Source organism: Dipteris shenzhenensis, chromosome 14 (assembly GCF_047967505.1).
Source record: "Dipteris shenzhenensis isolate YYH24624 ecotype China chromosome 14, Dip_SZ_1.0, whole genome shotgun sequence".
NCBI classification, from domain to species: Eukaryota; Viridiplantae; Streptophyta; class Polypodiopsida; order Gleicheniales; family Dipteridaceae; genus Dipteris; species Dipteris shenzhenensis.
The window spans coordinates 8,938,974-8,963,482 of record NC_141609.1 but is presented as its reverse complement, the minus strand read 5'-3'; the positions used below and the strand labels follow the sequence as shown (position 1 = coordinate 8,963,482).

General features: G+C 45.4%; 1 protein-coding gene across 2 annotated transcripts in view; it reads left to right on the top strand.

Annotated features, from left to right (window-relative positions):
- LOC147894161 (cytochrome c biogenesis protein family) overlaps positions 1–24,509 on the top strand; it is a 78,483-nt gene that overhangs the window by 39,952 nt on the left and 14,022 nt on the right. For both annotated transcript variants that reach the window (XM_087384773.1, XM_087384772.1), the window contains exons 5-6: positions 13,944–14,206; positions 14,335–14,491. In XM_087384773.1, the coding sequence (XP_087240899.1) occupies positions 13,944–14,206; positions 14,335–14,491 (420 nt within the window). The remainder of the gene's footprint in view (positions 1–13,943; positions 14,207–14,334; positions 14,492–24,509) is intronic.

Genomic DNA, 24,509 nt, shown 5'->3' with positions numbered 1-24,509 from the left:
TCTTGCTCTGATACCATGTTGGAATATGGAAAAAGAACTAGAACTAGAAACTGGAAATGGAAATGAAATGACAAGACTAAAAGACAAGAAATACCTTGAGAAGAGTGTAGACAAGACATAAGCTAGACTGATAGATTAGAATGATGTGACCCATTGAATATATGGGCCAAAGTACAAGACATAATGCAAGAGTGTTTATGGGATAATTGTAGAAGTGCCACATGGCACACACTCAAGACATAAAGACTAGACTTAGACTTAGACTAGGAAATAGTACACTTAGTGTGCACTTATCTTCAACACATAGGAGGGAACTACTGCCAATGAGCGGGGCCCTCCTTTTATAGCCCCAAGGATAAGCCAAGTCTTTCCCAGAAGCTGGGAGAGATCTTCCCAAGGGGAATGTAGGGAATGGGAATCCTCCAGAGAGAAGGTAGATTTAGTTTTTGGTGGGCTACTTTACTTTCCCATCTCGAAGGTGGCGGAGGTTTCCCCTAAATCTTGGTGCGCTGCATGCAGACTGGGTCCAAGGGATGACAAGTGGTGCCCTGTGCCGTGACTGGCCTTGCCACATGTTCGTAGTCTTCACAAGTTGTAGTTTGAATGAGGAGAATGTGGAGTACTTTTTGATTAGCCTTCTCCTTTAGTGCTAGCCTTTGTCACGGCTGAGTTTGGCCTTCACTTCTTGAGTGCTGTTAGAAACGCAATATGAAGACCTTTGAATAAACGGATGCTCAAGTCTGTGTGCGTGTGTGGATTTGTATATATTCATACTATGGTCTACACCCATCGTTGGGCGCTGCTGATGTCGGTGGGGATGTCATAGTAGCTAATCCCTGTGAGGCGTGATGGAGTTTGTGGTTTTAATCTTGTGAAAGAAAGAAAGAAAGACTGAAAGAAAGTTTATTAAAGTCTTCGGAAGACCGATGGGTGTATGAGACTATGAAAAACTTGATACAAACAAGATGAAAGGGTGAAGCTACTAACGAGCATCAACATCCATGCTACATGCTACATGCTAGTAGAAAATAGAGATAGAGTGCTGTTGACTATTTGTGGGTGTTGCTCGGTGTGATCTCCTGGAAGAGGCTCTGTGTTGGACTAGGGCTACGGTGAGTGGTTATCATGATTGAAATCGCACTATATGTTGTGTCTTTAGAGGATGAGTTTGGGCATGATCTCGGATTCATCTAGATATATGTTCTCGTTGTATTAGAGGACATGCAAATATCACCTTTTGAAGTTTTTGTCCATGTTGCGGCTTGTCGATCTTGTGATAAATTCTTTCCATTTGAAGTGGTGGGTTGCCCTATTAGCTAGATTATCTAAGCATTTTTTTGCTTAGATGCTCGTTTGGGAGAGACTACATGTGTATAGTCTTCACAAGTAGTTGTAGCTTGAATGAAGAGAATGTGGAGTACTTTTTGATTAGGCTTCTCCTTTAGTGCTAGCCTTTTGTCACGGCTTAGTCAGCCCTTCACCTCCGCATTGCTGATAGAAACTTCGTATGAAGACCTTTGTATAATGCAAGTATTTGTGGGGGTGTGGATTTGCATCTGTGAGAAAGAAAGAAAGAAAGAAAGTTTATTAAAGTCTTCGGAAGACCGATGGGTCTATGAGATTGATAGAAAGCTGATACAACAAGCAGAAAGGGTGGAGCTACTAAACGAGCATCATCACTCATGCTGAATGCTAAGTGCTAAGTAGTACATAGTCATATCATCAGTAATGGCATCATCGTCATCGTCGTCATCATCATCATCATCATCATCATCATCGAGTCAATCACCATCAATCACCATCAAGGTTGGTTGGCTCTCTTCAATGCAATGCGCCCCCACAAGGGTATATGTGTGTCAGAGAGGCACTGATGTGTAGCCAGTGATGGAGCGCTGGCAACTGTTTGTGGGTGCTGCCCGTCTCGGTCTCCTGGCAATGACTCTGCTCTTGACCAAGGCTATCGTAACCCCTGTGGGTTGTGTCCCAGGCCTGAACATGGATGGGAGGTCACTCAATGTGATCTGCATATCCTCCACTGTCGAGTGCGGTGTGCCTCAGGATCTGGATCTCTCTTGCGCCTGCTATCAGTGGCCGCGAGGCTCGTGTGATTTGACTGGAAGAACTCCGTGATCTTGCTTTGAGAAGGGTCGGGCCATGTCCCTGAAGACTGTCTTTGTGTCTTGTAGGCCATCTCCTGGTGGTTCTAGTGATGCCCTATAAGCCATGGTATGTGCCTTGTAGGCATAAATATATGCACTTGTAGTGTTACTGCCTTTTAGGCCACATAGGACACTTAGTCCTATGTGACACCTAGGACACTTAGTCCTAGGTCTAGGTATAAGTACCTTGTACTCTCTATTTTCATTATCCTAGTTGATGTGACGGCTGATTATCATCGACTCTTTGTATTCTCTCTTTTGCCTATCGATCCTACAGTGGTATCAGAGTCATGTTTTGACTCGTTTCCTGCTCCTTGACTTGCACAAGCTCCCTACAGCCTACCTACTCCATCCATACAGTCGGTACGACTTATGGACCCACGTACAAACAAGCCTGCTACAGCCGTACGCTCTTCTCCATGCCAGTGATTCCGTACACCAGGCGTCCGTACAATAGAAGTACTGTGCCATACACCTTCTATACAGCCGTACAGAAGGTATTGTAACTGCTTCAGTACTTTCGTACCTGAGTTCAGTACGTCATAATTGCGCGTATATCTTTCGTACTATTCCGTACATCGTACATACGATGTGCACCGTACATTGGATATGATCCGTACAACCGTACACAGTAGATGTCCGTACAACATACATGTTCCATACGTCACCGTACAGTGCTCCGTATTGCTTTTTCGTACCTTCGTCGTACATTTCGTACAGCTAGCATACTCTACATCCGTACAATTATACAGCTCACCGTGCGTTGGACTTGCATTATATTTGCTCCAGGATTTAGTACAGCCTTTGCAGTTACAATCCATTGACACATGGAAATTGGTAGATCTCCCTCTTGGCAAGCATGCCATTGGTACCTGGTGGGTCTACAAATTAAAAAGGAAATCTGATGGCAGTATAGATCAACACAAAGCCCGTCTTGTTGCAAAAGGGTATGCCCAACAACAAGGCATTGACTTTGAAGAAACATTTGCTCCCACATCCAGGATTACTACCATTAGATGTGTCATTGCCATTGCAGCCCATCATCATTGGCAAGTGCACCAACTTGACATCAAGACTGCTTTTCTTCATGGGGATCTGCAGGAAGAAGTCTATGTCACACAACCTCCTAGCTTTGAGGTTGTTAATTCTGAAAATAAGGTATGCCGGCGTAGAAAAGCCCTTTATGGTTTGAAGCAGGCACCCAGGGCATGGTATGCCAAAATTCATGCACACTTACTATCCCTTGGTTTTCAGAATAGTCCCACAGAACCCACTCTTTATGTCCGTGGGAGTGGATCTGATTTTTTAGTGCTGATTTTATATGTGGATGATATGCTCATCACGGGCCCAGATACTCAGCGAATTGCAGCTTTCAAGGCCGATTTGCAGCAGATTTTTGACATGTCAGACATGGGACAGCTCCATTATTATTTGGGCATTCAGTTTGCTCATGTTGAGGGGGGTATCATGATGCCTCAGTCCAAGTATATTCGATAGCTCCTTGATCGTTTTCAGTTTGAGGATTGCAAGCCAATCTCTACTCCAGTGGACCCTGGCTTCAAATTTTCAGCTCATGATGGGAGCCCACCATGTGATCTCACTCTTTATCAGCAGGCTGTTGGATGCCTTATTTATTTATGTCACACCAGACCTGACTTACAGTATGCAGTATCTCAGCTCAGCAGATTCATGCACATGCCCAGTTCATAGCATTGGCAAGCAGTGAAGAGAGTCTTCAGATATCTCAGAGGCACTCAAGATTTAGCTCTCTTCTATGTTGATCAGGGTTCACTTATCATGCATGCTTACATAGATAGTGACCGGGCAGGATGTTCTGACACCAGAGTGTCACATATTGGCAATTGTTTTTTGCTTGGCAATTCATGTATCTCTTGGCTCAGCAAGAAGCAACCAACAGTTGCCACATCTAGCTGTGAGGCTGAGTACAGGGCAGCTTTCACTGCTATGGTAGAGTGTGTTTGGCTTCGACAGTTACTTACAGATCTTGGTATTCGCCAGACATCCTCCACTATTGTCTACATTGATAGCCAGAGTGCTTTGGCCATTGTGCGTAACCCAGTGTTTCATGCGCGTACCAAGCATATTGAAGTTCACTATCACTATGTTTGGGAGCGGTTGTCAACAGGAGACATAGAGTTGTCCTATCTTCCCACAGAGGACAACATAGCAGATATGTTTACAAAGGCACTTCCTTGTCCCAAGTTCGAAGTCTTCCGACAGGCTTTACACTTGGTTCCCTTTGTTACATGATCTGACATCCCTTGTACATTCATAGGTGGCTATATCCTTTTGGATGAACATGTGCCACCATGACTATAAAATACGAGGTATTCTGAGACGTTTCCAAAGTACTTCAGCCCATCCCATGGAGGGGGGTTTGTAGGCCATCTCTTGGTGGTTCTAGTGATGCCCTATAAGCCATGGTATGTGCCTTGTAGGCATAAATATAGGCACTTGTAGTGTTAGTGCCTTTTAGGCCACATAGGATGCTTAGTCCTATGTGACACCTAGGACACTTAGTCCTAGGTCTAGGTACAAGTACCTTGTACTCTCTATTTTCATTATTCTGGTTGACGTGACGGTTGATTATCATCGACTCTTTGTATTCTCTCTTTTGCCTATCGATCCTACATGTCTTGAGTAAGTGCTCCTTGTGGTGGACCGCCTCATGGATGAAGGCAGCAAGGCATTCCTGGTCTGGGTATGAGAGAAGTCTAGATAGTGGCCCAAAACCGGCCCTAAAAAGGCAATGGTATTGACCGCGGATCTCATAGTATACAGGGCATCTGAACGCGAAGTGCTGCTCTGACTCCACCTCATGATCACATAATGTAGATAGGCTTCTCTCCTTGGGTTTCCCCTCAGCTCATCCGCTCTCGATGTAGAGTCGTTGTGATGAGACTCAAAACTGTCCGATAGAGATCCCCAGTGAGTGTGGCAAGTGGATCCGAGTGTACTCTGGTGGGACAGTGAAGCCCTCCTCAAAGATGTGAAGGCAGTGGTCTCTGTAGAAATTGAGCTTCATTGGAAGCTCCCTCGGCTCCAACCTAGTCTTGAATGTGTGCAACTATAGTAGAGTCTCTCGAATGACCTGGTTGACCTCATGGTATCCTAGCGGGATAGATGGATCGTCTAAGCTGTATTGGAGTGGAGGCAGTCTATCTATGTGAAGCCCGAATCTCTCGAACTAGCTAAGTGTCACGGCATACCAACCTCTCTCATCCCCACTGTCTGCGAGGTCCATGGACGAAGACAGAGCCAGCCATGGCAACCTACGTCGCTTCGTTGTACTGGACCCGTACTGTCTTACGCGGTGGAGATAGGTAATGGTTTGGAATGCCGCATCTAGCTACAGTGGAGACGCGCCGAATGATATGATGTGGCACTGATGGCTTGCCTCGAATCATCCGTGATAGCAAGAGGATCTGTAGTTGCTCTACTCGAGCCCACTCTGTGTTTGAGAGATCCGGCCCTCAACAAGGGGTGCCGTACACGGAGAGCGACGAGAGCACACTTGATTGAGGTCCGACCAATCACAGCTTTCCTCAGAGGAGATCTCCCGAGACGAGGGGTCACTCTGAACATAGCTCAGAAGGTTCAGAGATCGAGGAGACCACGCCCTTATTTGATACCAGAGTGTGAGACGGTCAGACAGACGCAAATTCGAGATATCTTCGCCGCTCATAGACGAGCCACCACAGTGTCGGGTTTTGGATTCCGAGTTCCAGTTCTAATTCCAGCTCTCTTCTTCCCACTTTAGATAGCACATGATATGACATGACATGACATGATATGATATGACATGTTTTGTTTTCGATTTTGCTTGAGCTATTGAGCTCTTTTATTTCAGCATAGTATAGTACTCAGCAAGGGCCTTAGCGCGCCCTTTGCTCCAGCGTTTTGTGGCTTGTATGAGTTTTTTTCCTTTTTGGTGTTTTTCGCACTTTGTCCCATAGGCCTGCGAGGCCTCCCGCGGACGTTAATATATGTTTCTCTCTCTCTCTCTCTCTCTCTCTCTCTCTCTTCGGCTTCACTCTCCTTTCCCCATTGCATGCTAATCCGCCTCTCTGCTCCCCACTGTGCTCTGCGTGACTCTCTCTCCCCCATTGCGTACTGACTGACTGCTAACCCGCCCCCCAACCCCTTCCTCTTCCGCCCCTATTTTCCCCCATCTGCCTCTTCCCTTTGTCAGTCCCTCCTCCTCTCAGCCCTCCCCTCTCTCAGCCGATCCTCTTCTCTCTTTCTCGCTCTCAGCGTGCCCCTCCCTTAGCGTGCCCCTTGAGCCTCTCCCTCCCTCTCGCTCTGTCAGCCTCACCCTTAAACCTTCTCCAAGTGATCAACAAATCTTCAAATTGTGAATCGGCCTTCCACTCTGCATTGATGAGTGGTCACCCATTTAGTCAATCCTCGTCCACTTCACTAGCAACGAGAACGTGCACTTTCTCAAAAGATGAGTTCTTAAATTCAAACGATGTGGAGTTCAAGAGCTCCACTACCCACTTTGCACGTGTCCATGGGTCCCACCCTTCCAGGTCACATGCTAGGGATTGGATGCTTGCTGCCTTTCTTTCAGACCTCATTCCCCACCTTTCTGATATTCAATTACTAGGATGAGATTTCTTTTAGAGGCTTTTAACTCTCCTAGATCCAGGTCAACGAAGCGTGTCTAGAGAACTAACACAGAAGGGATGAGAGGCCACGGTCTGGCAAAAATTTGAAGGAGCATCATCACTAGCCTTGTCTAAGGCAAGATCTGGAACATCACCAACCATGACCTCGACTAGGTCAAGAGCGTCACTAGCCATGACCAAAACTAGAATATCACCAGCCCCAACTAGGCAAGGTCCAAGCAGTGGTGAAAGAGCCCCAAACCGGTGTGGGACGCACAACTGGTGTTAGACATGGAGGTGCCGAAGGAGCACCCTAGTGAGGACAAGAAGGGGCTGCAGGATAAGACTTCTTGGGCCTTACTCTTGTTTCTGGCAATCCCAAGCGAAATGCCCAAAGGTCCTGCGTATCCAACACTGATTCTACCTGCATATCCAACACTGATCCTACGTGCCCGCATCTCAACTCTAACAAAAACGGCATCAAAAAGTTGGAGCATGATGTGTTCATCGGAGATATTAGGGTCCAACATAATGATCCTAACTCTCAGAGCCCCATCCATTCTAATCGCCTCTAATACAGAAGAGGGGGGTGGGATCTCTTTTGTGGCCAGCCCAAAAGAAGCTCCAATCAAGGCTAGGAGTCAATGGTAAGCCTGAGGCAGATCTGGGAATCTGATTAAAAGGGAAGTAACCTACCTGTCCTCCTCTACAAGATCGAAACCTAAATAGAATGGTTTGGAAAATATATTCCTGAGACCAAGCAGATGGGAGAGAGGTCTTGCTTCCTTTGTGGCTCTTGGAAGCATTTCAAAAACCTTCCAGATGATTGTAAATTCTAATTAGTAAGTCACTCAGAGGATTCAATAGATTGATGAAGCCATACCCTTGGATTGGGTTGATATTGATGATAGGTCTCACATTTGCTCTACTTGGCTTGAGCCTTTTACCAAGTTAGGTGTCCCACTTCAGGTCATAGAAGTACGACAGTTTTAGAGGGAGATGCCTTTGGTTTTTCATGTTCACTTTGGGGGTAGGCTGGCCAGTTCTAGAGATGATATCCTTATGGATGTTGCTTTTGAGTTTGTCAGGATTTTAGGTCACGTGAGTAGTGTTTCTTGGCTTGAGGATAGTATGTAGACCCTAATCAAGATAAGATTCCCTTCGATTCATAAGGATTTGGCTCTATGGAGGAGTGGGAGTGAATGAGTGCCTTCCCTTCTTTCTCTACACAGTCAATAACCCCTAAGAAATTTCAGCTTAGACTTAGAGGATAGAAGCCCACCAAAGCTCCTCATTCAGAGAATTTTGAGATCTTCTACTACTGTGCAGAAAGCCTTTTGGAACTCGAGAAATCCCTTAAGAATGTAAAAATCACTCTTTTCTTTTGGTTTTCTATTCACTGAGATTGCTGCGAACCAATTGAGGTCCATGTTTAGGGCAGCCTCTACTTGCCCTCGTGGCCCTTTTGCTGAGGAGTCTATGTAGCATTGTGTATGGGATTGCAGATAGATGAGGATCCTCTAGAAGAGGATTGCTAGCCTTTTGAGCACTTTTGTTTTTTCTTCCTTCTTCATGACCTGGGGTTCGGTGGCTTGGCTCTCTCTTTCGGGGCCTCAGGTCTTTTATGAGAGGCTTGACTCTTGTTGGGCTCTTTTGGTTTGACAATAGTTAGTTGAGTTATGCTCTGTGGATAGCTTTCCTAGACCTGCACATGTCACGGTAGATACTTTTTGGGAGATTCTGGCGAGCATTTCAGTGTGGCATATGTGGAGATCCAAATACACGGAGGCTTTGGATGGCTCCCATGTCCACCCTTCCCACACATTGGATAGTATTCGGACAGACTATACACAATTTCATGTCCATTTGGGTGAGCATGGAGGGGTCTTCCCAATTGGCTTCTGCCAGGAGGACAATTTTCCTCATGGAGTGGAGTGGCTCTCCCTTTTTCCTGGAGTCCACTATAAGGTTGAGGTGTCACTTTCAGCCTCAAGCTTGGTGCTTTTCTAGCTCTTTTTGATAAGCACACTTTTAGCCCTTTTAGGGTGTTTGGTTTCTCATGGCTTGAATGATGTATTTCTAGCATGAGCTTCACTTTTGGGGTTTCTTTCATATTTAATAGAAGTGCACCTCCTGCTCAAAGGCACCTCAAGTTTCTACGTGGATTCGTAAATTGGTATTTTGGGAAGGGGTGGAGCTGTCGGATTGGCCTCAATGGCTTCCTTTTCTGAGCCTTTCTACTTCAATAGAGAGGGCCCCTCATAAAATCAGTGGCAAGGGATTCCAAAATGTTTCGAAACCTAGGTTCCAGCTTATGCTTGGGCATAAGCATAGCTTTGCTTACTAATTTATATTTATATTTGTTTTCCTTATTTACTCGTAATTTTGCTTAAAGTTGCTTACAAACTCCCTTCTTTCCTTGGTTCTTTTGCTTGTTTTATAAAAAAATTAATTTGTTAGATTTGATATATTCTAGTCTTATGAAGGTATATTAATGAACATTTCGTCTACCTTCCTTTTGGGCTCTTTCGTTGGCCTGGTCTAGGGCTCCTATTGTGACTAGGGGTCCGGGACCTAGTATTTTTCTTGGAGATCTACTAACTAAGGAGCCTCTCAGACTTTTCCAACGAATGAATTGTCTCCTCTCAGAGGGTATGATACATAAGTGGATTAATGACTTTTCCAAACCTCACAGTAGTTGGGAGGCACGATCTAGTGGGAATATTCTTCAGCTTAACCATCTTCAGATGGTGAAGCTTTAGGCAACAATTCTCTGCTGTAGGGGTATGGATATTGATAGCTAAATGGTGTTCTTCAACCAAGAAAGAGATCGAACTATCTTCGAACTTAAATATTGTAGGCTTTGATGCTTGAACACTTGATGCCGAACGGGTCAATGATTGTCATTTCGTTGAGCTTCCATCCACCCACTGGCTGCTGTATCCCCCTTGACTATCAATGTCATGAATGGGATGCATGTACTCCCTGATCGCCACATCCGACAACTTAAGAGAGCCTTCCCTGGGGCAACAAGATCAATGAAAGCCTGGGAGGGCAAAAGATCCGCCATAGCATTTCTATCTCTATTGACATTAAGTGATCTCGTCTAATGGAATTTCATAAAAGCTTGTTGCTAGTAACATCACATGTGGCAATGTCGTACATGGTACTCGCCCTTGAGTTGCCGAATCACTAGCATAGAGTCTCCGACAATCTTAATTTGAGTCATGCCAACCTTCATTGCTGACGTTAAGTGATCTCTTCATAATGGAATTTCATTATAAGCTTAGAAGCTTGCCACTAGTAACATCACATATTGCAACGTAGTACCTGGTACTCGCCCTTGAATTGCCGACTCGCTAGCATAGAGTCTCCGACAATCTTAATTTGAGTCATGCCAACCTTTATCGCTGACATAAGTTCCGCTTGCCATTCACTCATGTTGTTTGTGTAGTGGAAACCTAGATATACTCCTGCTATTGTGTTCCCTTGACCAGTTAAGAGGACTACCTCTATGGCTCCTTCGCTCCTTGATACCCAAGATGCTCCATGGAAAGAGAGGACATCATCATATTGCATCAATACTAAAAGAATTGTGTAATCGTGTGGATCCTTCAGCATTTCCACATTGCCACAATCATTGATCACACAAAGACATGATTTTATTCATACAAAACTAAAAGAAAGAAACAGGGGAAAAACCAAATACACTGTCAATCAAATTGAGTTTTCAACGAATTTGCTTCAACTCTATGCTTTGTCCCCAAAAAATAGAGCAAGCCATGACTTTGCCATTGACAAGTTTTGAGATTTTTCAGGGGCCACCTAAGGTAGTGCAACCCCACCATGGATGAATTGGATGGGTGGCCACAGCATTCTACTAGTTTGTACCAATTGGCTCTGCCACATATCACACATACCATCACTTGACTCACTTTAGGGCATCCAGGTAGGTGAAATCTTTTCACCTTTTGATGTGATTAGATGTGTTCTAATGGGGTACATTGCATTAGTGCTTTGTTTTAGAAAACAGAGGTGGAGGCTGCTTGCTACAGTCAATGCTCCCCTCAGCGGAAGATAATCAAAGAATATGCCCAGGAACCACATAGTGCTAATTCAAATCACAGTTCCTTCCTTGATTTGTACAGGTGCATAGAGGGGAGATGTAGACTGTAATTGAATAATGCTCAAGAGAGTAGAAAAAATAAATATGTATTGTCCCAAAGATGGACCAAAAACATGTACAAAAAGAGTGCACAGTGTGCCACCAGATAGTAGTAGGGTGCTGCCTAGATATGGACCCCTATCACTCCAAGACTGTTCTCCTACCTCCTCGTGGCACCTCCAAAACACTAAGCCTGCGCGTGCCCCTAGAGCCTCAGTGGGCTAGCCTCAGTGGGCTGCATAGTGATCCCTGCAAACATGTCTCCTTGCAGCTCCAATGGAGCACCAACTGGTGATGCGCTGTTTGCTGCTTGATCCTTGAACTCCTTGCTGCTTCCGTCTGCAGCCAATGGTGAGGAACAAGTCTCCCATGATTCCTGTCCCCATTGTTGCTGTGTAGGTAGCCCCATCTGAGGACCTTCTAGGTGTTCTGGACCTCCCTGCTGCTGTTTAGGCAGCCCAATGTGAGGCACCAAAGTCCCTGTAGAGTGAATGTGGAATGTGCCCCCCTGGGGCCCTTTATATAGGGCTGGAAACATGCCCGACCCAGTCTGTAGACTGGCTGATCAATCTGTAGACTGGTCCGACCAGTCTTGCAGACATAACCTTGTCAGATGCTCGCCTTGATACAATGTGTTAGTGCTCCATGCTGTCCCTGTCCGCTGCACTTTTCTGACCTGCCAGGTTCCAAAATACACAAGTTCTGCATATTCTCTTGTGCTAATATCTACTGCTTGCAGGCATTCTCCAGCCATCTGAGGTGGCCCTGACAGCCCCTCCTTCCTGTCCTTGCAGTGGATCCTCTGATCAGGCTGGTGCTGACTCAGTCGCAGTCGTCTAATGGATTTCTATGCTGTCCATGCTGTCCACATGGCAGCTTGCATGCTGCCCATGTGGCAGCCCCACATATGCCTTCAGGTCTGCTCCCGTACACCTCTCCCATATCCTTCTCATTTGGGGGCCCACAGGTGGGGAGGTGACACAGATAAAGCCAACACTTCGTAAGGGGTTGGCCCCTAAATTCTGTGTGAAAACCATGTAGTGGCTTCTCCCTCACACCTTTTCACTCCTCGAGCTAGGGTTTGTGGTCAGGGTGTGGATGCATGAGTTCAAGTTAGTTGCTGGATTTTCAATGTGTGCATTTCTCCATCTCCCAAGAGAGCATTGTAGCTAGTGATTGGCACTTTCATACTTTAGTAATTCAACATTTGATTCTACCTATGTATGTGTTGTGTGGAGGGCAACATACTCTAGTGAGCCTTCACCTACATTCTCTTTCACATAATCTATTTGGAATCCTTCATGGTGTGTGGCTTTCATATTATGAAAATTTAGTATGGCATCATGAACATTCACCGTGTTAGGAGTATGGGCTGAAGTGGGTCTAGTAGGTCTGAAGCTAGCTAATTAGAGACATCATATGATATGCAAGCATGCTCAATCTGTGTATTTGGGTCTCTTACGGAGGAAGGATGACTTTTCTCTTTCATGTTGGTAAGCTATTCTTGTTTGTCGAGTAGAAAGGAAGCCTTGAGCATTGTCTCAAACGCGCTTTTGCGTCGAGCGCTGTCTCGAAGGAGCTTTGTGAGGTTTCTAGGTGTATTTAATGGTGTGGGAAAAGGGTTCACACTAAGATAGTGTGAGCTTATGGCTGTCCCATCTGCCCTGCATTCCATAGTGCCTTATTGCCATTGCTATGATAGCCACATTGGATGTGGCCGCACGCTAGGGTATGGTAGCTCAGGTCTCAAATCTAGGGTATCAATCTATGCTTTGGCTAGACCTAGGTTTCATTCATGGGGCATGTAACATTCTACTCCTCTTAAACAGAAAGGTCCCCACAGATGAACTCTCAAAATCTTGCTATTCTATGTTTTATCTCACATCTGCGGACAATTCTTTTGGTTAATAATTTCACAAAATGAATTTGGAAACTAGACTAGCAACTTTGGACGGTTTAACTATGGGAAAACAAATAGTGCTTAGTTGACAGCCTGTATCTTTTTATCCAATTCTAAATTCTAAATTTGTATGATTGGACTTATTCTAGTCTTACAAAGGTATATATGTATCTTTTTATCCAATACATCTTTTCTCTCATTTGCATCGTTGAGCTACCAGTCTATACTATGTGTAGTAATTTACACCCTCATGAGGTTTCACTGATTCTTTCCGTTTTTCCAATGTGAGTTGGTACGCCTTTATCAATTGTTCTTGTCTTTTTTTCTTGGGTGTGTGTCTGTGTATGAGAGAGAGAGAAAGAAAGAGAGAGAGAGACAAACGGCATGGGAAAATAGTTGTTTTCACTTCTGCGGACAATTCTTTTGGTTAATAATTTCACAAAATGAATTGACAGCCTGTATCTTTTTATCCAATACATCTTTTCTCTCATTTGCATCGTTGAGCTACCAGTCTATACTATGTGTAGTAATTTACACCCTCATGAGGTTTCACTGATTCTTTCCGTTTTTCCAATGTGAGTTGGTATGCCTTTATCAATTGTTCTTGTCTTTTTTTCTTGGGTGTGTGTCTGTGTATGAGAGAGAGAGAAAGAAAGAGAGAGAGAGACAAACGGCATGGGAAAATAGTTGTTTTCACTTCTGCGGACAAAATCTTGCTATTCTATGTTTTATCTCACTTCTGCGGACATTTGTTTTGGTTAATAATTTCACAAAATGAATTTGGAAACTAGACTAGCAACTTTGGACGGTTTAACTATGGGAAAACAAATAGTGCTTAGTTGACAGCCTGTATCTTTTTATCCAATACATCTTTTCTCTCATTTGCATCGTTGAGCTACCAGTCTATACTATGTGTAGTAATTTACACCCTCATGAGGTTTCACTGATTCTTTCCGTTTTTCCAATGTGAGTTGGTACGCCTTTATCAATTGTTCTTGTCTTTTTTTCTTGGGTGTGTGTCTGTGTATGAGAGAGAGAGAAAGAAAGAGAGAGAGAGACAAACGGCATGGGAAAATAGTTGTTTTCAGGTGTCCCAATTTCGCTCAGATCTATCCCTTTTTGATACACGAGGGAATGAAGTATGCAGAAAGATAATAAGTGTCAACGATCCATTAAGGTATGGAGGGTTTACCATGTACCAAACAGACTGGGGCATCTCAGTTATTCAAGTACATGTTGATGGAGATGGTCCTTTCAACTTAGTTACTGCAACCCTTCAAGGTGGTGATAATAAGCTTTTTGGGACGTTCTTGCCATTGGGAGACAAAGGATTGACTGATGCAAAAGGAATGTGAGTAGAAAAATGCCGTGATCTCTCTTCATGATGCATATCTTTGTGTTGTCTAAATTGCTCCTCTTCAGCCTGTTCTTCTCAAAATCTTAAATAAGAGTCTTATTGTCCCTTTTGTGTGATACCAGCTCTATGCTTGCTCGTGACCTGCAGTCTGTAGTAATATATGACTCAAGTGGGGCTTTCGTGGGAGTGCGAAGGCCTGGGTCGGATCATCCAATCATGGTGGATGGTGTCCAAATTGTGGTTGATGATGTCATTGGAAGCACTGGGCTTGATTTGAAGGTAGGATCCTTTTTCACTTCATTTACATTAAGTCATAGGTTCATGTGGAGAGGGACCAAATGGCATCCCGCGTGTGTGTCCTGTGAATGCTTATGTATGCTGATGTGTGTCTTTTAAGTGCACAAGTACATGATTGTGTATGTTACGTATGGATATATCCATGCACTTTATTTTATTGATCTATTTTTTTGTTTTGATTGGGAGGAGCATTCACACCTAATATTCATGTGTCTGTCTACGCATGCGGGCAAGTGTAAAGGATGCATAAGAGTTTCTGCTCATGATGTGCAAGGTTCTATTGTTTCTTGCATTATACTAAGCTTTGGTACTGTCTTGCACAACGCTCCTTGTTTGGTGCCCATGATAACCTTGGAGTGTGGCCTTACTGTTGTCGCTGTACCAACTTTTTTGAGTAATGGAGGCTCTGGGTTACTTTTTTGTGGATATGATGATGTAAGAGATTGAGCACTTGGATGACACCATTAAAAAAATCTTGGGGGATTCACTCGTACTATAGGGACCCCTCTCACGTGCATGTTGGAACCTTAAAAAAAACCTCCCTTGTAATAAGAGGCTCCCCTATATAAAATGTACCTATATAGTATACTGCACGCATATGAATTTGCTTGGATATCTGAAAAACACCTACAGAATTAAGGAGTGAATCACCAAGGGAGACTGCACCAGGGTTCACATCAAAGGAAGGTTGGCTGTCCATATTCTTGAAGTGTTTCTGAAGGTAAGTACCATTTATGGTATACAAGGTATGGTCAGTACTTCTAGACTAGGTGGTATTAAGTGGAAGCAATGTTGTGAGTGGTGCCATTTATGGTGTAGAAAGTATGGTCAATACTACTAGACTAAGTGGTAGTAAGTGGAAGCAATGGTGTGATTGGCTTGCATAGGCTATGGTAGGGTTAGTTGAAAGGAGAGACGAGACTGTTTGGCTCTTTGCACTCGGACCCATGTTCACTCTGTCCGGACTCTCGATCCAGTTTATGTGAGTCACTTAGCTCGAGAGCTTCTGATCCTACATGGAGTAGAGGTAAGATCTTGCTCAGGTTTCAGCCACTTTGGCTTCAGTGGTACACAAGGTTGCCATCATATCTTTCCCTACGACTCGACCCACACATGCCCCGGCTGGAAAGATGCCTCAGAACCCTTGGCACGATGGTGAATGTAAGGAGATGAGAGCTCACCTCACACGTGGGCAGGCGGTGGGACACCTGACCTCATTTGAGGCTCATCACATCTCATGTCGGATGACACGACGTAAGAAGCGGATTTTTCTCACTCCTAGGATTGATGAGGTAGTTGGATCTTTTCGAGGGGGAGACCCGACTATCGGCTGGGGACTCCTATTAGGGGGGAAACGGCCCATTCCCATCACGGACCCAGAGATTTGGCATAGATATGCATGCTCCTTATACCGCATCCTAGGTCAGATGCCACCAGATATGTCCTTTATGCCTAGACCCACTACTTGTCAATTGTTCACTGCGTAGAATGTGAGGAATGCCCTCCTTCGTCTGCATAACCAGAGAGCACCAGACCATGAGGGGCTACGTGCAGAGCACTTTGCACATGGACAGGAGGTCTTTTCCCGTTTTCTAGCGCAATTGATCAACCATGCAGTATGCCACGATTTCCCACCTACTTGGAGCACTACCACCATTGTACCTATACATAAGGCGAGGGACGCCATGAATAGTGGGAACTACCGCACTCTCATGATTGGCCACACTTTGGCTAAGATTTATGGATCGGTACTGGAGAGGGCGATCAGTAGTTATACAGAGGACCATGGACAGCGGGCTCTTGGGCAGGCAGGCTTCCGGAGACAACACTCCACACTGGACTATATTTTTACCTTGAGAGCCATCATCGAGGAGGCGTAGTCGAGGCGCCAAAAGGTCTACACTTGCTTCGTGGACTTTTGGAAGGCTTTTGACACAATCCCTCACTCTTGCCTGATCAGGCGACTACAGGAGCTCCATCTCCCAAAGGGCATGATCTGGGGAGTGATGAGTCTATACGAGTCCGTCAGAGGGCGAGTCCACGCTCCTGGGGGGCTATCAGATTGGGTTGAGAGCACCATAGGGGTGAAGCAGGGTTGCCCTCTCTCACTGACTCTCTTTAGGCTATACATTGATGAGATCACATCCTTTGTTGATCGCCTTGGAGAAGAGGGCTCCCTATTGGCTGATTTGATGGTACAAATACTACTATATGCAGATGACATAGTCCTCATTTTATCCTTAGCCAAGAAATTGCAGAAACACTTGGAGGCCTTGGAGATGTTATGTAGAGAGAGGAACCTGACAGTCAACCTTGGGAAAACCAAGGTTATGATCTTCAACACATCCCAAGCAGTGCTTCATTGACATCATCGACGTCGACATAGTTCCACTTACCGAGGGGAGCCAATGGAGATAGTGCAGTCCTACACGACCTAGGCTTACGATGACCCATGCCGTCAGAGCACGACTCACACCAAGGAAGGGTGCTCTAGCCCGACTAGTGACACAATGCTTCCAAGCGCATTTCCAATATCCACCGACGAAGGGTTGGCTTTTTGACACTCGTGAGACCGACTGTCATGTATGCAGCACCTTTTTGGGGTAGTGACCTTTCAGCTACCGACTGGAAGGGATTTGAGAGGCTACAGGTGATCATGGGATCTAGGATGATTCGGATTAAGCCTTCAGTTCCCCATCAGATCATACAGGTAGAGTTTGCCATGACACCTCCCCGACTAGTGAGACAATGCTTCCAAGCGCATTTCCAGTATCCACCGACGAAGGGCTGGCTTTTTGACACTTGTGAGACTGACTGTCATGTATGCAGCACCTTTTTGGGGTAGTGACCTTTCAGCTACCGACTGGAAGGGATTTGAGAGGCTACAGGTGATCATGGGATCTAGGATGATTCGGATTAAGCCTTCAGTTCCCCATCAGATCATACAAGTAGAGTTTGCCATGACACCTCTCCAGGTGGACGCTCTCTTCCAGACCGTGACTTTTCTCCATAGAGTTTAGGCCTTACCTCATTGGAGATTACCGAGACTGGCATTGGAGTCATCCTGACGACTGGCAGAGAGAGGTTTTGATACAGCATGGGTGTCCACATGGTTTGATAGCCATGGTATCCAGATGGATAGGCTCCCTCCCTTTTAGTACAACATTGATGCATTGCCGGAGCTCATTCGACATGATGAGATTAACCGTATCATACGCTTAGACCTGCTCCAGCCTCACACATCTCGAGCTTGGGGGGGATCAGGAGTTCCCCACGAAGACTTAGTTATGTCATGACCACTTTCTGAGGATATCGGAGCATGGTTTCATCATTAGGCCTCAGTACCTCGAGGATAGGAGAGTCTCACATGCCTTGCGGATTGCTATCGAACAGATACGAGTCTCGTTCCACCAGTTGCGGATTGAGGTTGTGGGAGAGCGGCCGGCATACCTAGAGAGTAGCAGGTCTGTAGACTATGCACGATGGGGGAGGTCCAGACAGAGGAGCATTTTCTCTGTGTCTGTCCGGCCTACTATGAGATCTGAGGGCGATACCACTGTCTCTTTCAGGAGGGGCTCAGCTTCGGACCACTCACACGACTGATACATTTCCTCGACCAGGTTTGCATTAGGCTCTACTTGATTGAGATGTGGAGACGCAGAGATTCCCTTGTGTAGCAGGCGAGAGATCAGCTATAGTTGATTTCTCAGGACACCGAGCTAGACCGAGCACAGACACGCGTCACTAGTTTTTACGCATCTGAGCTAGCACCAGATGAGATTGAGGGGGAGGAGCTCGAGGAGACGAGAGCACAATGGATCAGCAGTGAGACCCGTCACCAGAATGTGGTTGGACAAGAGACGCGGAGACCACACACGACACGTGGGGCGACCAGAGCACGCACGATTGAGGTCTGACCTATCTTAGCCCTCCTCAGAGGGGATTGTTACGCCAGGCAATCTCCAACTCTAGAGGACAGGATAATCAAAGGCCAAACTGGCGCAAAGGTCCGATAAATTACAGGTAAAAAAACGCCACAGGTGAATCTCCGTCAGGACAAAAATCAAAACCAAAACCCTATAAAAAACAGGCCCCTGAAGAGCCCAGGATCGGAGGCCACAACTGGCCACATTCTGGCCAACCAAAAATTGGCCGACCAGACTGACCTGGTCGGTCAAAATCTAGCCAACCAGACTGGCCAGGTCGGCCAGATCTGGGCCGACCAGCTGGTTGACCGATTGGCCCTTCCCTATTTAAAGGGGGGGGGGCCTAGGTGCTCCATTACATCTTGTGCTCCTGAGGTCCCTGCACACCCTGAGCTGCTGCCTCCTCTTCTGCCTCCTAGCTGCCTCCTCTTCTGCCTCCTCTTCTGCCTCCTGGCTGCCTCCTCTTCCAGCTCCAGATCTGCCTTCTTCCTGCACCAGATCTGTCCCTCCTTCCAGCTCTGATACCATATAAAGAAAGTTCTTGGAGACAAATAAAACAATACTGAAGACTAATGATAGCTGAAGAAGAAATATATATCACCAACGGAACTCAATACAAGAGAAGATATGAGAGAGAAGCTTTGGAGGGAGCAAACATCAATCCTCTAGGGAAGGCAACTGTAGTGGACTTCTGCACTAGCTCCACAAGTTGGAACTGAACCAGCTCTGAGACAGAAAACTGATGCAAGGGTTGCGAGGCCTCAAAAGGTGTCATGTTCGGGATGGGCTGAGTAGGGCAACGATTAAGGAGATAGACCACCAAAAAAAAAAAAAAAAAAGAGGCTGATGAAGAAGATAGATCACTCCTGGAACAACTCTTTGCTTCTCCCTTCTACATTGGACATTGAGAGGGGGTGTTAAGCCAGGCAATCTCCAACTCTAGAGGACAGGATAATCAAAGGCCAAACTGGCGCAAAGGTCCGATAAATTACAGGTAAAAAAACACCACAGGTGAATCTCCGTCAGGACAAAAATCAAAACCAAAACCCTGTCAAAAACAGGCCCCTGAAGAGCCCAGGATCGGAGGCCACAACTGGCCACATTCTGGCCGACCAAAAACTGGCTGACCAGACTGACCTGGTCGGTCAAAATCTGGCCGACCAGACTGGCCAGGTCGGCCAGATCTGGGCCGACCAGCTGGTTGACCGACTGGCCCTTCCCTATTTAAAGGGGGGGGCCTAGGTGCTCCATTACATCTTGTGCTCCTGAGGCTGCCTCCTCTTCTGCCTCCTCTTCTGCCTCCTGGCTGCCTCCTCTTCCAGCTCCAGATCTGCCTTCTTCCTGCACCAGATCTGTCCCTCCTTCCAGCTCCAGATCTGCCTCCTTCCAGCTCCAGATCTGTCCCTCCTTCCAGCTCCAGATCTGCCCCCAACTTCTGCTCCAGATCTGCCCCCAACTTCTGCTCCAGATACTGTTCTTTTTATTCCGGATCAGCAGCAACCCTTGCATCAGTTTGCTGTCTCAGATCTGGTTCAGTTCCCACTTGTGGAGCTAGTGCAGAAGTCCACTACAGTTGCCTTCCCTGGAGGATTGATGTTTGCTCCCTCCAAAGCTTCTCTCTCATAACTTCTCTTGTATTGAGTTCCGTTGGTGATATATATATTTCTTCTTCAGCTATCATTAGTCTTCAGTATTGTTTTATTTGTCTCCAAGAACTTTCTTTATAGGGACCAGTAGAGCTGAGGCATTACCCTCGATGTAGCCTATTGGATACAGAGATCGAGGAGAGCGCGCCCCCCGCCACCGCGAGAGACAACCCGCAAACACAAATACGTGAGCTCTTTGCATCACATCAGAGGGCCATCAGGGAGCCGGGTTATATAGAGCTTGCACATGTACTTGGAGCTTTGGTTTTGAGCAGTACTTGATTGCTCTTTTTCCTACTATATTTTGCACTAGCTTTTTGCATTTTTAGCAGTTAACACTTAGCAAGGGCCTTAGTGAGCCTTTTGCTTCAGCCCACAATGGCTTGTATGGGTTACATATATTTTGTATTTTGTCTCATAGACCTGCGAGGTCTCCTGAAGACGTTAATACATCTTTCTTTCTTTCTTTCTCATGGTGCCATACTCATTGATCAATAGCTCCTATTACATATTTGCTTTCACACATGTGGGATCTACATGTAGCAGCATAATATAATTTGAATATCAATTATCTCTTGTACAACCAATATTTGGGCATTAAAGTCCTCAACTACAAAAACTTTTCTTGAGAACCATTCTATGATTGGGCATAGTACCATAAAGGGTGTTTTCATTACTTTTTTAGTGTTGCATGAGTGAATCTCTCATAGGTCAGGTGTAAGACACTGCAAGGTGAAAATTGGTGGTCAAAGCTTGCCTAATGCAAACCCGTATGTATCATTGAGTCTCCTCTTGATATGTAGATTTGAATGTTTACCCATGTACTTTTGGATTGTCTTCTGAATATAAAACTTCCTTCGGAAGGTCTCAGTAAAGGTACATGGCTGGACCATAACATCCCATGCATTGCATGCATCCCTATGTGTTGAGGGGTGGCTTTCTCTGCTGGCTCTTTCTGCTAGATGATCATCTTCCCATTCTTTAGCGTTCCCACTTCCCTCTTGCTGCCGCTTCACCTTCCTCATATGTTTGTGTAACTGAGAGAGAAAGAAAGAAAGAAAGAGTTTATCAACGTCTTCAAAAGACTAACAAGGGTCTATGAGACTGAAAAAAATCAGATACAATACAAGCTAAGGGGTGGGCCACTAAAGCCGCATGCACACTCAAGGATGATGTCTGAGACGAGAGAATAAATGGAAGGATACCCCGCTTTGTCGTTTTCGGAGAGTACACAAATGCAAATAACAGAAGAGAGATCTCAGTCAATCGGCAGTTCGATCAGCTGAATATCTGAGTGATGGGACCATGTATGGCGTCTATGGGACCAACTATGCCAGTTGGTTTAGGATAGAGAAATGATCTCGGCTGACAGTGGATTTTGATCTAGTGAGGGGTGGTGCAATCAAGGAAGGAAATAAAAAATAGAGCGTTTCTGGTACTCAGCTTGATCATATGGTTTGGGCCCCTATCTGCTCGTCTAGTATCCTCCAAGAGGTAGCTCATAGTCTGACAAGCGCTACTGTCACTCTACTGGTATGTCTTCCCAAATCAAATTGTAAAGACTAGATGTCTACAACTTCCCAAGGCGTGCTTGTCGTGTCATGCTCTTTGTGTCCGAGCTACATTCCATCGCTTGCTGCCCCTGGCTCGAGTCAATAGAAAGAAGTCTGTGATTGCCCTCTGGTTGGACTGCGACAGGCCCTCTTGGTCTCTCCTTTGTGCTCATAGGATTCAGTCTCTATGTCGCTTGGCCTTGAGGAGGAAAGTCACCACATTGGTGCAATATAACTTATGTGGGCTTTGTGTGCGCCATCTAAGTGATCGGTCTCTCTAGTGGGCCAGTGTATGCCATGCAACTTTAGTGGGCTAGCATAGGGCATCTAAGTGATCGGTCCCTTGTTGCATCTTTGTGTGTATGTCGATGATCAGAGTGTGTAGCATTTCCAGAATAAGTGAGGGCCTTTTTCATGTTTATGCCTCCGAAGCATGGCCGTGGTCCTAGTTTCTGTAGTTATGCTATGCCTAGTATATTGATAGCGTTAAAATTTTGGTTTGGAGAAGGTCATTGTAAATGCCACGACCATTGAGGGCTTTTCTTGCATGTACTACCCTACCAAAGTAATCCATGGACCCTAGTGTCCTTGGACCATCTTTACATTGTTGCTTGGATCCTCTTCTTGCCTTGGGTGTGGAATCCACCCCATGCCTAGTGCCTACATGTGGAATGGTTGTTGGATGCCGTGTATCCCACAGAGGATGTCACTCTTTTGGTCCCAACCTTTAAAACCTCTAATTGATGATTAGGTTTAGAGGATGTCACTCTTTTGTATCCCAACGTTTGAAACCCCCAATTAATGCTTTGGCCTAGGTATATCCTAGGATGTAGTGCTTTTGGGTTTGACAAGAGATTATTGCCTTACTATCCTTCCTTATGGTCTTGCCCTTTACCATTCCACTTCTTAGACATTGCCAAGCCCTCGTGGCTTCGTTCTTCTATGCCATAACTTAGGTTGTGTCATTGTAGTTTACATAACATTGTGAGACTACTTTGACGAATATCTCTAAATGGCTAAGCTACTGCTTCAAAGCCATGTTGCCTAGTGTCCATGAACTTTGGAGGGACTTATTAAAAGAGGCAGATGTCCCCTCGAACTCAAGCTGGATTTTAAATGACTCTGTAGGAGTGATTCCTGTTGTAAAATTTTTTAATTCCTCTCGAAGCATTCAGGAAAAAGAGTCTCCTATTCTCCTTCAAACCTATGATTTTACGACGCTTTACACAAAGATTGAGCTGGAAGACCTGAAGTTTAGAATTAAAAAGCTAGTGGCTGAAGTTTTCAAGCTGAGATTTGACAAAGATAGATGCAAAGTGCTAAAAGTTGAGAAAACAGCCTTATGCTTTGACTTTTTGTGGCTAAAAAATAAAGATCATGACATAGGTGAGAGGGGGAGAGTAGTGGAAGAGAGCAAGAGAGTGAGAGTGAGAGAGAGTGACACTCTAGTGCGGGTGTGAAGAATGATGAGCCACACCACAAACTCACTTATGTTTTATTAGGATTAGGTTTACCCTATGACTGTCTTAAGACAGTCATAGGTGTCCTATCTTTTAATGAAGGGTTGGCAATGTGTCTTTACCCCAACAACCTCCCACCTAAAGGCCAATGTGCCTAAAGGGGAGAAAAGAATAAAAATTACAGCAATATACACTTACTGTATACAAGACCATAAAATAAGAATGGTCTCATCCTAATCCCATGATGTGGCGGCAATGTGCAAACCGCTCTGTAGGCAAGCTCTTAGTGAGCAAATCTGCAGGATTATCATCAGTATGTACTTTCACAAGCTCAAGTCGCTTGTCTTCCAGTACCTCCCTGATGAAATGATATTTCACTTCTATGTGCTTGGTCTTCTGATGAAAGACCGGATTCTTTGCCAACATGATAGCACTCTGACTATCACAATGCAAAACTGGCATATCTCCTGTAATGCCCAAATCTCCCACCAGCCGAGTAAGCCATATTGCTTCCTTGCAAGCCTCAGTGGCTGCAACATATTCAGCTTCTGTGGTTGACAGTGCAACGCATTTCTGCAACCGAGACACCCATGATATAGCACCTCCTGCAAATGTGAAAATATAACCGGTAGTAGACTTCCGATTATCCGCATTCCCTGCATAGTCTGAATCTGTAAAACCATGCACCAATGCATCCTGCCTACCATAGCATATGCACAAGTCTTTGGTACCCTTGAGATACCTTAAGACACCTTTCACTGCTTCCCAATGCCGCTTGCCTGGATTTGCCATATACCTGCTGATGACTCCCACCGCAAAAGCAATATCCGGACGAGTGGCAACCATGGCATACATCAAAGATCCAACTGCAGATGCATACGGAACCTTGGCCATTTCAGCCTTATCATCATCTGATCTGGGGCTGTCCTTACTGCTGAGTTTTAAATGTGGAGGCAACGGGGTACTAATGGACTTCCCCCCCTCCATTTTAAACCTCTGCAGTACTTTGTCAATGTACTCTTTCTGTGACAGAAACAAAAGTCCCTTGGACCTGTCACGGGTAATACGCATGCCAAGAATATGATTTGCATCACCCAAGTCTTTCATGTCAAAAGACTTATGCAGTTGTTTCTTCAAAGCACTAATCTCATGCTGAGATTTACTGGCAATAAGCATGTCATCCACATATAGAATGAGTAGCATCAAACTGCCATCCTTTGCCCGTTTGGTGTATAAGCAATGATCGGTCTCACACCGATGATACCCTTGGGACTGCATGAAGGCATCAAACTTCCTGTACCATTCCCTTGGCGCCTGCTTGAGCCCATACAAGCTCCTCTTGAGCTTACACACAAGCTGTTCTTTCCCTTTAACAGCATATCCCTCTGGCTGACTCATATAGATCTCATCATGAA